Below are 13,099 nucleotides of genomic sequence, written 5' to 3' on the forward strand. Positions count from 1 at the left end.
ATATATAGTTATGAATTTATGGATATATAGTTATGAATTTCTGGATATATAGTTATGAATTTATGGATATTTAGTTCATTCATTGTGGATATTTAGTTCAATCATTGTGGATATTTAGTTCATTCATTGTGGATTTTTACTTCATTCATTCATTCATTGTGGATTTTTACTTCATTCATTCACTGTGGATATATAGTTATGAATTTGTGGATATATATTTATGAATTTCTGAATATATAAAAATGCTATTGCCGGGAATCGAACCTGATTTCTTCTTTAAGTGGGACGCGCGTTTTTTTTAACCAAAACGGCGCCGTTTTGCAACCGTATACACCTTGCAAGGTGCATTCGGTTGCACAGCATAATTTGCGAGTTCCCTCACACCCTTGCTTTGTCTTCTAAGCACAATGCTTCCTTTACTTTTTCCTTTTGGGTTTCCTTCCCTCCTTTAAGCCCAACAAAACCCATCAGTCAATCTTCTTAGACCAAGACCTTGAAAATAAAATTGGCCACAGGCCTTAGCCTCATTATATACACAGACACAAGGATAAGATCAATTGAGGTCGTCTTGTAAAAAGTAAGAACTGATCTGAGCCATCAATCAGGGTTCATCAATGGTGGGGAGTTTTAGAAAAATAAACATGGGCCAATTTTACAATTATTGAAAATTTTTAAGAGCGGAGTTCGTTTTATAATTATTGCAAACTTGAAAGTTTAGTGATGTTAATATCCTAATCTTTGATTTCTCAAGATGGAAGGTGTAGACGTGTCGACACTTTTTACAAGGGGAGGATATTACTACCATAATATAATAAGAAATATATGGCTAAGGGAAAATTAGTCCACCTAGAAGCATCCAACCGCGAAAAATAGGCAAACATTCCTTCCACACTACGTTTTCCAAACCTATTTCTTCTCTAACAATATGGATGTAAAAAAAAAAAAATACAATTTTTAATCAATAATATTAACACCCACGCCCAGAAGTCAAAAAACAAAACTCCAAGACAAACAAATTCCCTAGTTGGGAAAAACCATTAGAAAAAGTTGTGGTGCATCGCTGTTGTTTGTCGTGGAGTTTTGAAGAGAAGTTGACACGAGGAATGGGACTAAAACCATTGGAATAAAAGTTTTATAGTGGATACCCAACCTAGCTGGCACCTAAGTTCAATGAGACAACTAAATTATGAAATGAAGCATCCAACCACTCCTTGTTTAAATAGTGACTTTCACACGAGGCTAGCACGTTGATGCTTTAATGATTCGAATTATCAATTGACATGTGTGAGTATGCGGGATACTCGGAAAAGAATCACCTATGTGAGAGAGAATTGGGGCCGCTACAAAGGAGAATCGATAGCGATCAATTATTTAGAAACTCTTGCAGAACCAGGAATGATGTTCCATGGTCAAAACGGGCACACCCATGAGAACATAACAAATGTTGGAAGGTTCTTGTGTGTGATACATCATCGTCTACACTAGCGACAGTACGATTCAAAGACATTGCGTTTTAATGGACAAGTAGAGTAAATATATCTTCTCAAAGGAAGGTTCAAAGGGTAACACCTACCTATCCTATGCAGGGATCGACCGTTGAGTACAATTTTGTCATTTTTCCACGTCCCGAAAATCAAATTTCATTCATGTTGGGGATTGTTATTTTTTTTAATAGCTAAAATGGTAATTTTAAGTGGCTATTTTGTAGTAAATATATGTGAAGTACACTTCCAATTTGGGTCGGGTCAAAGTGGATTTGAGTTCTTCGTAGTGAGACAAAGAAATTGATATATTGTGCGCTCAAAATAGATAATGGGTGAATGAGAAATTGAATATCAAAATAGACCCATTTGAGTTGGAAAATGGAGGTGGAAAGGCTTGGGAGTAACCTTTGTCTCAGATTGGAAAGAGATGTGTGTTTGCATTAGTATATATATATACAAGTCCCTTTTAAAGGGTGATTGAATTGTATATTGTTGAAATTTTTAGCATAAAATGACATTTAACCGGCTATTTTGTGATATAAATATATGTGATGTCCACTTTCAATTGGGGTCGGGTCAAAGTGAATTTGCACTCTTCGTAGTGAAACGAAGAAATTGATATATTGTATGCTTAAAACAGATAATAATAGGTAATGAGAAATTGATTCTCAAAGTAGACCCATTTGAGTTGAAAAATGAAGGTAGAAAGGCTTGTAAAAAACTCTTGTGCCACGTTGATTTGGGAAGTAGATTTGCACCACTATATATACAAGTTCCTTTTAGAAGGAAGTTGAATTGTATAGCATAGATGTTCTCTCTCGCACGTAGGGTGGGTGCACATCAAATCTTCGAATTGGACTATTTGGACCAAGGAGTAGGTTTGACCGAGCAATCAACTGCTAGTACACTACTACGGGATTAATTATTGAAGGTTACATTATGGTTTTTAAAACCGGTGTGAATGTCATTGTTTAATGCTATTAAATCCTTCTTCTTTAATGCTATTAAATCCTTCTTCTCCTATAAAAGGCTTTGGTGTTGGGCAAATCATATCATTGTTTTAGGGAATAAGGTTCAAATTGGCCACTGAACATAACCTGAAAATGCAATTAGGCCACTGAACGAAAAAAAAGTACAATTAGGTCACTGAACACTCCAAAAATGTGCAATTAATTTTCAGTTTAGTAATCAACACGAGAGCCTTAGTTTCGGCCTCAAAGGCCGAAACTTATGGTGTCGGGTTTTGAGGGCCAGACGAAAGCACACACGAACCAGAAAGCCTATCCCTGTTGTGACCGTTGGGTTTTAATTCCGTTGTTACTGGAGTTGAGTTCAAATGAGGAACACTATATTATAGAGGAATGTGAGGATTGATGCAGTCGTGTGCCATTAGTCTATCTATCGTGTGCATGACCGGATGTAGTCGTGTGCCATAATTTGTATGTCGTGTGCATAGATTTGTTAATTAATAGAGCTTGGGTTCGAAACCTGATGTTTACATGTATTCTTGTGTGTCATTGTGTATTAAGTTGTGTGCCTGCTACTAATTTATTGTGTGCCCGTAATTAGTCCGCACAGTCCTCTATATATTGTAGTCCTCATATGAACTCAACCGTGTGTGTGTATATGTGTGTGTATATATATATATAGTGACAATTCCTGATCTAGCATTCAACATTCAGTAGTGTTGAACTGTTGATACATTTAGTTCTTTGTTTTCAAAATAGTTTCACATTTAATTAGTTGAAAATGCTTTCATTTTGTGTATATTTCATCATATCAAATTTCACATTCTTGCATGTGATGACGAGGTTTTGAATATTTTTGGGGTGTTTGACTAATTGACAGCATTAGCTGATTGTATAAAAATGTTTGGTAAATTAGTTGTTAGTTGTTAGTTGATTACATATAAAATGACTTTCTCAAAAAACTAATCGAAAAAACTATTTTGAGCAAACGTTTTGAATTTTAGCATTTTGAAGCAATAAGTTGTTACAAAAAACTAATTAAGCAAATACTCATATTGATTGTTTAACCAAGTCAAACATCTAATAGTGGTCAAATAAGTCAAAATTAACTGATAGACTAACTATTTTACCAAACAGGGTCATTGTCTTAAAGGTTAAACAATATTGAAATCCGATCAGCCAAGCACATTGTGCTTAGATAACACCTTTATAACTCTCCTTGAGAGAAGGTCACAGGATCGAACCCCGACAGTCGAACTACAACACATAGAGAAAATATATAACAAATACGTACACCTTGTTGTAATAGAGTCAATAGTACCCAAAAAAAAAACATTGAAGTCCGATCCGATGACTAATAATTATGTAATTAAAAATAATTAAAAATCAGGAATTAGATATAAAATCTTGAGTATAGCCAAGAGCAAAAATATAAGGATTTTATCTCAACTTCCCTATTGAGGTTAGATTTATGGAAGCCAAGATGGGGCCCAGCATGATGCATCTAATAATGTTAGCGTAGTACGTTGCCAGCCAATTTTGATGTTTGGGTTATATATACGGAGAATTTATGAACTTGCTTGTATGCTCCCTCTTCTTATAGCATGGTATGGACGTAAGGTGTGGACTTTTTTTTTTATTAAAAAAAAAACAAAAAAAAAAAAAAAAAAAAAAAAAAAAAAAAAAAAAACACTAAACAGACAAAGTTCATTAACTAAGATCTAACTTCAGAGCAGTACAAATAAAACTAGGAGGAACGAATTTCACTTCATGAAATCAGCTAACAAAATCGACATTCGAACAAGTAAATGGGTAGCCTAGTTTGTAGATCGCTTAATAAACGAAATTTAAACATGCGACAAAGCATTAAAAATATCGTTAATATAAAGTAAAATGAGGTCAAAAGAAGAGTCTTGTCCAACAGAGTTAAGTCCACAAAGAATCTGTAGTGCATCTGTTTCGACTTAAACATAATCCAAGTTGAGGGCCTTTATCCACGAGAGTGCTTCTCGCACAGCCAAATTAAAGATTCTGCCTCATAAGCCGAAAGAAGTCCCTCGCAAGGAACACACTTTGCAGCTTAAAAGGCACCATACTCATCCCTTAGAACCCATCCAAAATCTGGTTTTCCCCCACCTACATTAATTGTTGCGTCTATATTTAGCTTTGAGCAGCCATCATTTGGCTTTACCCACTTCTCAATCTCCCTAAAAGGATGAGAGAAGTAAAATCAATTCAGTTACAACTGACAGAGATTACAAAGTATATCACAAAGATAAACGCTGAACTCTCCTAACTAATAGACTAGCCTTAGTCAACTAATCTAACACCACACAAATACTAACTATAATATAACACAAATAATACATGAAATAATAACACTATTAACACACTCCATCAAGCACAAGGTTGATGGGCAACAACGTTGAGCTTGTCCCGGAGAGCTGCAAACCTCGGCCCGAGCAATGGTTTGGTGAATATATCCGCTAGCTGGTCCTTGGTTGACACAAAGCTAACCACGAAGTCACCAAATGCAACTTTGTCCCGGACGAAATGATAGTCGATCTCAACATGTTTAGTCCTTGCGTGAAAAACTGGATTGACGCAAAGATATGTTGCCCCTAGATTGTCACACCACAAGGTCGACGGCTGGCGAGAGTGTAACACCCCGTGTTATGCCCTTTAAACGCGGATTAATTATTTAATTGATTTCGTTAAAGAATAATTAAGGAATTTGAGTAAGCAGAGACCCTTAATTAACTAGTGTGGTCCACGGTGGACCGTGGACCCTTGCCTGTATTAAAGCCTTAAAACTCGTTACGATAAAGAAGTTGGGCCCAGTACTAATCAGATTCTAATTAGGAGTCCTAAATCTATATAAAAAGGAATTAGAAAGCTTTAGGACCCCTTCCCTCTCACATACTCGAAAATCCCCCCTCCCAGAGATCAGACAAGGAATTCCCCGTCACCAAGTTTAGGAAAGACTAATAGGAAGAGAACCTTGAGGAAATACCCTAGAAGTCGTAAGAAGTTTAATTAAAGCTACCAGGTAACCCATGTCTTACAAAACCTATTTTCCTTGCTATGTCTTATTTATTGGCTTCTTGATTTAATTGTATGTGACATCTTGATTATGTGCCTTGATAGAACTTGTCTTTAGGATTTATATGTGGTTCTTGATGTTCTTGATCCGTTATTTGTTCATTCTTGAGTCTTGGCATGTTTAGAGCTTATGTTTAGGATGTAATTGTGTTGCTTCTTGGATAATTCTTGATGTTCAAGTCTTATTGTTGTTGATGTGTGTTAGGAGGTGTTTGGACTTGATTTTGGGTGAGATTGATGAATTCCCGGGTTGGGAAAAGTGCCAAGAAGAGCATGTTCCAGCGGGTAGTCGGTGGGGGAACGAACCCCCTACTGACCACCTGCCGGGTACCGGTCATCGTACCAGCGGGTGGCCGGCGGGTGGACGACCACCCGCCGGTGTACCCGCTGGTACAGTACCGCCCGCCGACAGGCAGTCCGGCGGGAGGTTGTCCTCCTGCCGTACCGCCCGCTGATACGGGCGGGGCAGTGTGTTGTTTTTCCCCGTGCCTCGTTTGATGTTTGTGAGTCTAGTTTGATGCATTGGGTACCGAATTAGGATTTTGGGGACTTGGTTTCTATATGTGGTTTAAGTCGGTATCCTGTTGGCCTAGGATGAGGTTTGTATGTTCCCTTGCGAGTCTTGAGGGCTGTCTTGTGCTCATTGGAAGTAGAGTCTAGATTGTTCCCCTTGGGTTGTGCGTTCGTATTATGTCAATTGTTGATAAGAGTCCGTTGTTGCGTTCCCTTCCCCTTTGACTACTCCCTTGTGAAGTATTGTTGAGTATTGATTGTTATTGTTGTGAGTATTGGATGTTGTTGTTGTTGTCCATGGTGAAAAGAAGAGACATGAGTGATGGACAATTTTAATATGTCCTCGCAAGTGCACGAGTCAATTGTAATGATAGTGTGCAAAGGCAAGGATCGAACTCACAGGGAATTGATACACTGCAATTTGTAAACTAAACTTAAGAAATAAATAACTAAATAAGTTAAAGTAATGGAATAAAATGCCACATATAATGATCACTAAAACTCATGAAGTTAAAGCAATAACTAAAATGAACAGCAACAAAGCTTAGAATTTGAATATTGATTAATTGAAACAGTGTTTAGAAATTGGGAATTGATAATTTTAAGTAATAAAACTAACTTAATAACAAAAAAAAACAATCCAAAATTAAACAATATTTATAAAACTAAATATACTAATAATAAATAAAATTAATTAATTGTTGTAAATTAATTATAAAAAAATTATTAAAAATAACAATAAAAATAATGTTTATCAATGAGATTGGTGGTACAAAATTGATAGGTGGATTTGATGCACTGAGCATGTTTTTGGTGATAACTGCATTGCGGTGCAATTATCCTTTTGATATGGTGCTGCGATACCTATTTGATGCACTTCGCGTGCTTTTGGTATTGCACTGAGATACAATCTGGTGGTTTGATAGGGTTGCAGGAGGGAGCATGCGCTGCTCCGGAGGGATAAGGGTGTGGTGATAAAAGGGTGACCTGGAGGTAAAGGTTGGAACTGTCATAAGGATGGAGAGGAGTAAAGGTTGGAACTTGGTATAAGGTTGGATCATGGATATGTTTGTTGTTGTTGCTTGCTATTGTTGTATCTTGTTGTGGCATGACTTGTGACCTTAAATAGCATGCTTGTGCCTTTATGTTGTCGCATGATGTCGAGTCTGTTGGTCTGTCTTGGGTCGCTATCTTGTTTTAAAGTTGGAGTCGGTTAGGGCTATATTTATGTATTCCCAAGTCTCAAAATGATTTCTTATATCTATATGTATTGTACTCAACGTGTGGGAGTGAGTTACTCAGCATTATTCGCTGACGGTTGTTATACCATATGTTTTTCAGGTAATGATCAGTAGCTTCGGAGTGCGCTAGACGGGTTCGTGGGCTTAGCTTTAGTTTGTACTTGTTTAGTTGCTATGGCCTGTGTGCCTTGGATGTATTTGAATGTTGTCTATGGATTGTGCTTAGTTAATTAGTTGTAGCCTGTGATCTAAGCTCTCAAGCTTAGATGTGGCATGACACCCCGACACTCATAATGTAGTTTTCGCTATGCTTGGGCATTATTGATAGATTTGCTCCTATTTTGGTAAGTTTTAATGGTTTTAAATTAGTCTGAAAATTAGGGGTGTTATACAGAGTGTAAGCCAAGTTCCCGATGCAATGAGACGACCCATGTGACCTCAGCCGACACATCAGCCAGGGCTTTAAACTCAGCTTCAGTAGATGAACGAGCCACGATGCGCTGCTTCCTGGAGAGCCAAGAAATGAGGTTGGAGCCTAAGAAAATAGCATACCCACTCGTGCTCTTCTTGTCAATCGGACACCCGATCCAGTCAGAGTCGGAGTAAGCATGAATGGTAGCGGAGGAAGAAGCTGAGAGGCGTAACCCATAGTCGAGAGTGCCTTTGATGTACCGTAACACGCGCTGCACTAGGCCCCAATTGTCAACAGTCGGAGAGTGCATAAACTGGCATACATGGTTGACTACATAAGAGAGGTCCCGTCGAGTGATAGCCAAGTATTGCAAGGCGCCCACTATGCGGCGGTACTGAGTTGGATTCTCACACGGTTGAGTTGAAGGAGTAACGGCTTGTGTAATAGCAACTGGTGTGGCAAGTGGTTTGCAGTCCACCATCCCAGACCGATTTAGTAAGTCAGTCATGTAGCGCCGCTGTGAGAGTACTAAGCCGTCATCGGCCGCAATTGTTTCAATACCCAAACAAAAACTAGGTTTGCCAAGGTCTCGGATCTTAAAAGCCGATGCTAGGCGACGGAGCATAGTATCGACTAGAGCATCCTCGTTTCCCATCATAATGATGTCGTCGACATAAACAAGTAAGAACACCCGTGATGTGCCGGAGGTATAGTGAAAAAGCGAGGCATCCGTTCTGGAAGGCGAGAACCCTGCAGACAGTAAAAAATCATGAAGTCTTTTAAACCAAGCCGGAGGGGCTTGTTTGAGCCCGTATAGAGAGCGTTGAAGATGGCAAACGTGACCAGGATGCGCCGGGTCTTCGTATCCTGGTAGTTGTTTCATGTAAACAGTCTCTGCCAAGTGACCATTCAGAAAAGCATTGTGTACATCTAACTGGTGCAGAGTCCAGCTATTTGACACGGCAAGAGAAAAGAGCATCCGGACCGTAGTCGGTTTGACAACTGGACTGAAGGTGTCGAAGAAATCTTCCCCTGCGACCTGATTGAAACCCTTAGCAACAAAGCGCGCCTTGTAGCGTTCTACCGAGCCATCAGCGATGCGTTTGGTGCAGAACACCCATTTGCACCCAATGATATTCATGTGTGGCTCAGGTGGAACGAGACGCCAAGTGTTGTTGTGAAGAAGTGCATTGAACTCCTGATCCATGGCCTCACGTCACTGGGGATGTCCTACAGCCTATGAGTAGCAATTCGGATCAGTAGTTGCACTTAATGCATGAAAGCACTCATTTGTCCTCGAGTCATGTGACAGAGACACATGACATGTCCCCGTTCCTGTGGTTGAACGCGGGTGCACTAACGTAGTTGCACTAACGGGTTTATTTTCCTATGTGCTTTTACAACCCCTTTTAGGTGGACCTAGTGCTTGAGAGCGCGCGTGATAGAGTAGTGCGTAGCTCTAGATTCAGTAGTTACTAGTTCAGTGCCCACTCCCCTTATTAGCACTTTATTGTTAGTTGTTATTGAACTACCTTGTTTTGATGGTGCGTAGACCCCGGTGTTTGTTCCCCTCGTTATAATGTTTTGTGGAGCTTTTGACTCTAGTATGCAGTAGACCTTGTTAGCATGTGCAGTTACCGAGAGTGGGCGACTATGGCGGTGACATTCCCCTTAGTTTACTTAAATGGACTGTTATCCTAGTTTATTTAATTTACCCTTGTTTAATCCTATTTAAGAATGATTATATTGGGTTTAGAGTTTAGAAAAAAGGGGGTGTTACAGCTATCTCCACTAGGAGCGGGAAAACATTGGAAAATCCCCCTATGCCTAATGATTAAGAACTACAAGAAGAATAAGTTGTTGAGAAGATAATTGAGAAAGGAAGAAAATTTGAAAAGAATGAAGAAGTTGAGAAAAATGTTGAGAATGAAGAGAAAATGAAAGAGAAAGAGTCACCAAAGAAGAAGACTAAGGAAGTACGAATAAGAAGTATAAGTGATTCCCTACAATCTCTTGCCATTTCCTCAAAAGTTATGGAGATCCCCAGAAGTAGAAAAGGAAAACAAGTTTAAGAAATGGTTAAGTGACCTAGAAATCACCATGCCCTTCATGGATGTCATCACAAAAATTCTAGCATATAAGAAGTTTTTAAAGAGTTCAGTGACAAGAAAAAAAAGGGAGTCGATGAGAAAACTATTGTGGAATTGAAAGGAAATTCCACAACTTGTGCGGTGCTGAAAAAGTCAATGCTGCCTAAATTGAATGATCTAAGTAGTTTCTCCATTCCATGTGTAATAGGAAAATTCGTTGTGGGTAAGGCGCTATGCGATTTAGGAGCCAGCGTGAGTATGATGTCATATTCTCTATGCAAAAAGCTAAATTTAGGTGAGCCATCACCTACTCACATGACTTTCCAAATAGTCGACTGGTCAACAAAAACTCCGGTTGCAATTTTAAAAGATGTTAGAGTGGTGATTTATCAGTATGTTATCTCTTGTGATTTCATGGTCCTAGATATGGAAGAAGACTCCAAGATCCAAACCATTTCTGGCAACAACGAGAGTAATCATTGATCTTAAGAAAGAAAAAATAGTGTTGGAATTGCTAAGAAAATGTGGAATTTGACATACTAGGTGATAAGGGCAAGAAGGATCCTACAACGGAGGAATGCACAATGGTGGATGTTGTTAACCGATGTGTGGAGAGAGTGTTGAACATTGAGAATAAAGGATTTCATATCTCGAGAGTTGGTTGTATGAAGAAAAGTTCAGGAAGTGCAATGTTAGTAAATGGAAAGACAATGTTGTTGTTGAAGTGAGCTGTAGTAAACAATAGCAGGGGTGGTATGGCATCTTTTTAGCCTTGGCTACAGCTAAGCATATTTGTAAGTTGCGTCGAGCTTGCGATGTTAAACATAGTGCTCCATGGGATGCACCCTATGTTATCTTTTTCTTCTTACGTTTATTTTCTTTTTGTTTTTGAGTTGCTTAGCATTTAGTGCATTCAGTTAGTTGAAATTTTTGTTCAGTGGGATAGTTCTAGTGCTCTTATTTCATGATTGTTTTTTTAGGTTAACCTGGGATGGTGTAATGAATGATTGACAGGATTTTCTTGTGAAGTGTTAGAGAATATGGTCAAGGAATTGTAGAAATGTTGCCTATTTGAACAAATATCAGCACTTACGTTGATTTATACAAAGATGGTGTGACATTGCAGGTCAAATGGAGCTAAGAAGTCTCTAACATTGAATGGAAATCTAAATGGAGCCTCAAGTTTCCTCAATAAATGAGGAGAGTTGAGGCTAAGCTAATTAGTTCAATTTTTTTTATTAAGGGCGTTTTGGGAAAATAGAACTCTTTCTCCAAAACACCAAACTCCAAATGTTGCTAAAAGCAGTGTTTGAGGTTTCAATGGTGTGGAGCAAAAGCATTACTCCAAACCACTAATTACCAAACACCGTATTCAGTGTTTTAATTAAAAGGGAAGTGTTTTTTTTTTTAATTATTTTTTTAGATATCGTGGTTAGCTTCTGTAACCTCTTTCTTCAAGAAAGGGTTGCGGAAACTCCGTATATATATATATATATATATATATATATATATATATATATATATATATATATATATATATATATATATATATATATATATATATATATATAGTCAAGTTTCTGTGAGGTCAGGTCTTCCCGTGCGGTCAGTGCGGCATACACCATTAGGTATGCATAAATGTACCACACAGTGTTCGAGAATACACTATATGTGTGGTGTGTATTTTTTTTGTCTGGTGCATTTTTTGACATTTCATTCTGGTATATTTTCGAACACTATATGGTGCATTTATGCATACTTAATGGTGTATGCCGCACTAACCGCACGGGAAGACCTGACCTCACAGGACCAAAATCTATATATATATATATATATATATATATATATATATATATATATATATATATATATATATATATATATATATATATTACGACTTTTTTTGACCCTTTATAGGAGAAAGGGTCGTAGAAAGTCGATCTGTACAAATTGCGACATTCTCCACACACCGAAGACATTCTCCATACTCCTCTCATCTTCTGTCCTCTGTTTTCCACACGATGACGACACTACCGCCACATTCAGCCTCCGCTTCCACCACTTCCACCAGCTGCCGTGATCAGCCACCACCACCACCACACTCAACTACTCCCACTGCCAGCCTTAGCCACTATAGCTAGCCACCTGACACCATTTTTGTCAATACGTTTTTTTTTTTTTTAAATTGTTAAGAATATGTATTATTATTATTATTATTATTATTATTATTATTATTATTATTATTATTTCGATAAATATGATATTTTTTAGAATTTTTATTTCACATTTTTATTAATTTGTGGTTATTTTTATTATTATATCTTGATATGTTAAAAATATGAATTTTGGTATATATATATATAAGGTCAGGTTCATGTGAGAATAGGTCTTCCCGTGCGGTCAGTGCGGCATACACCATTAGGTATGCATAAATGCACCACACAGTGTTCGAAAATACACCATTATGTGTGGTGTATTGTTTTTTTTTTTTTTTTTTTGTGGTGCATTTTTTGACATTTCGTTCTGGTGTATTCTCGAACATTGTATGGTGAATTTATGCATACCTAATGGTGTATGCCGCACTGGAAAACCTGTTCTCACAGGAACCAATATATATATATATATATATATATATATATATATATATATATATATATATATTAATGTGTGTATGTCCATGCTTTTATTTTATTTTTTATTTCGAAATTTTATGATTTTTAAGATGAGTTATTGTGATTAAATATTAAAGTGTGAATACCTTTGGGGCAAGAATTACTATTATTATTTTATTTCAAATTTTGGCATTTTAAATGTTTAGTTTTGAATTTTAATATATATTTTTTGTGAAGATGAAACTCTCGGTCTATGGTTCAGTAACAGTAAAAATAATAAGTTCATGAGAGTATGAGACACCAAGATATTTCTCCCTATTGGCAATCCTTATCGAAAGAAGAAAAAAATTTCAACGAAAAATCTAAGACTCGAGTAGCTCGTTTACCTTTATCTGGATATTACATACAATTTATGAACGTGTTAAAAATGTTATGAAATAACACATATTTCCATTCAAGTGAAAATCTTGAAAATAAAAAAGAAAGTATGAAATAAACACAAAAGTAGTGTTTTGATTATAATGTGATTCTTTTTCTACTGTTCAAAAATTTAAAAGGAAAAAAAGTCCAACATACAAATAAAATAAAATTAAAAGAGATAATTTCTAAATTAGTCTCTCGACTATTGAAATTAAAGAATGCATGAAATGATTCCTCAAATATTAGAATTTCAATAT

The 13,099-nt window shown here is 37.1% G+C and overlaps 1 protein-coding gene across 1 annotated transcript; it reads right to left on the reverse strand.

The window, feature by feature from the left end:
• Window positions 1–7,694: 7,694 nt before the first annotated feature.
• On the reverse strand, window positions 7,695–8,927 carry LOC109184994 (uncharacterized mitochondrial protein AtMg00810-like). The gene has a single exon (XM_019334990.1). It carries the CDS (start codon window positions 8,925–8,927, stop codon window positions 7,695–7,697), a length of 1,233 nt encoding a protein of 410 aa, XP_019190535.1.
• Between the last annotated feature and the right edge of the window lie 4,172 nt (window positions 8,928–13,099).

Source organism: Ipomoea nil, unplaced genomic scaffold (genome assembly GCF_001879475.1).
Source record: "Ipomoea nil cultivar Tokyo-kokei standard unplaced genomic scaffold, Asagao_1.1 scaffold1303, whole genome shotgun sequence".
Lineage (NCBI taxonomy): Eukaryota > Viridiplantae > Streptophyta > Magnoliopsida > Solanales > Convolvulaceae > Ipomoea > Ipomoea nil.

Coding starts and splice junctions, on each gene's coding strand:
- LOC109184994 (XM_019334990.1), bottom strand. CDS start 8,927: ATGGATCAGGAGTTCAATGCACTTCTTCACAACAACACTTGGCGTCTC.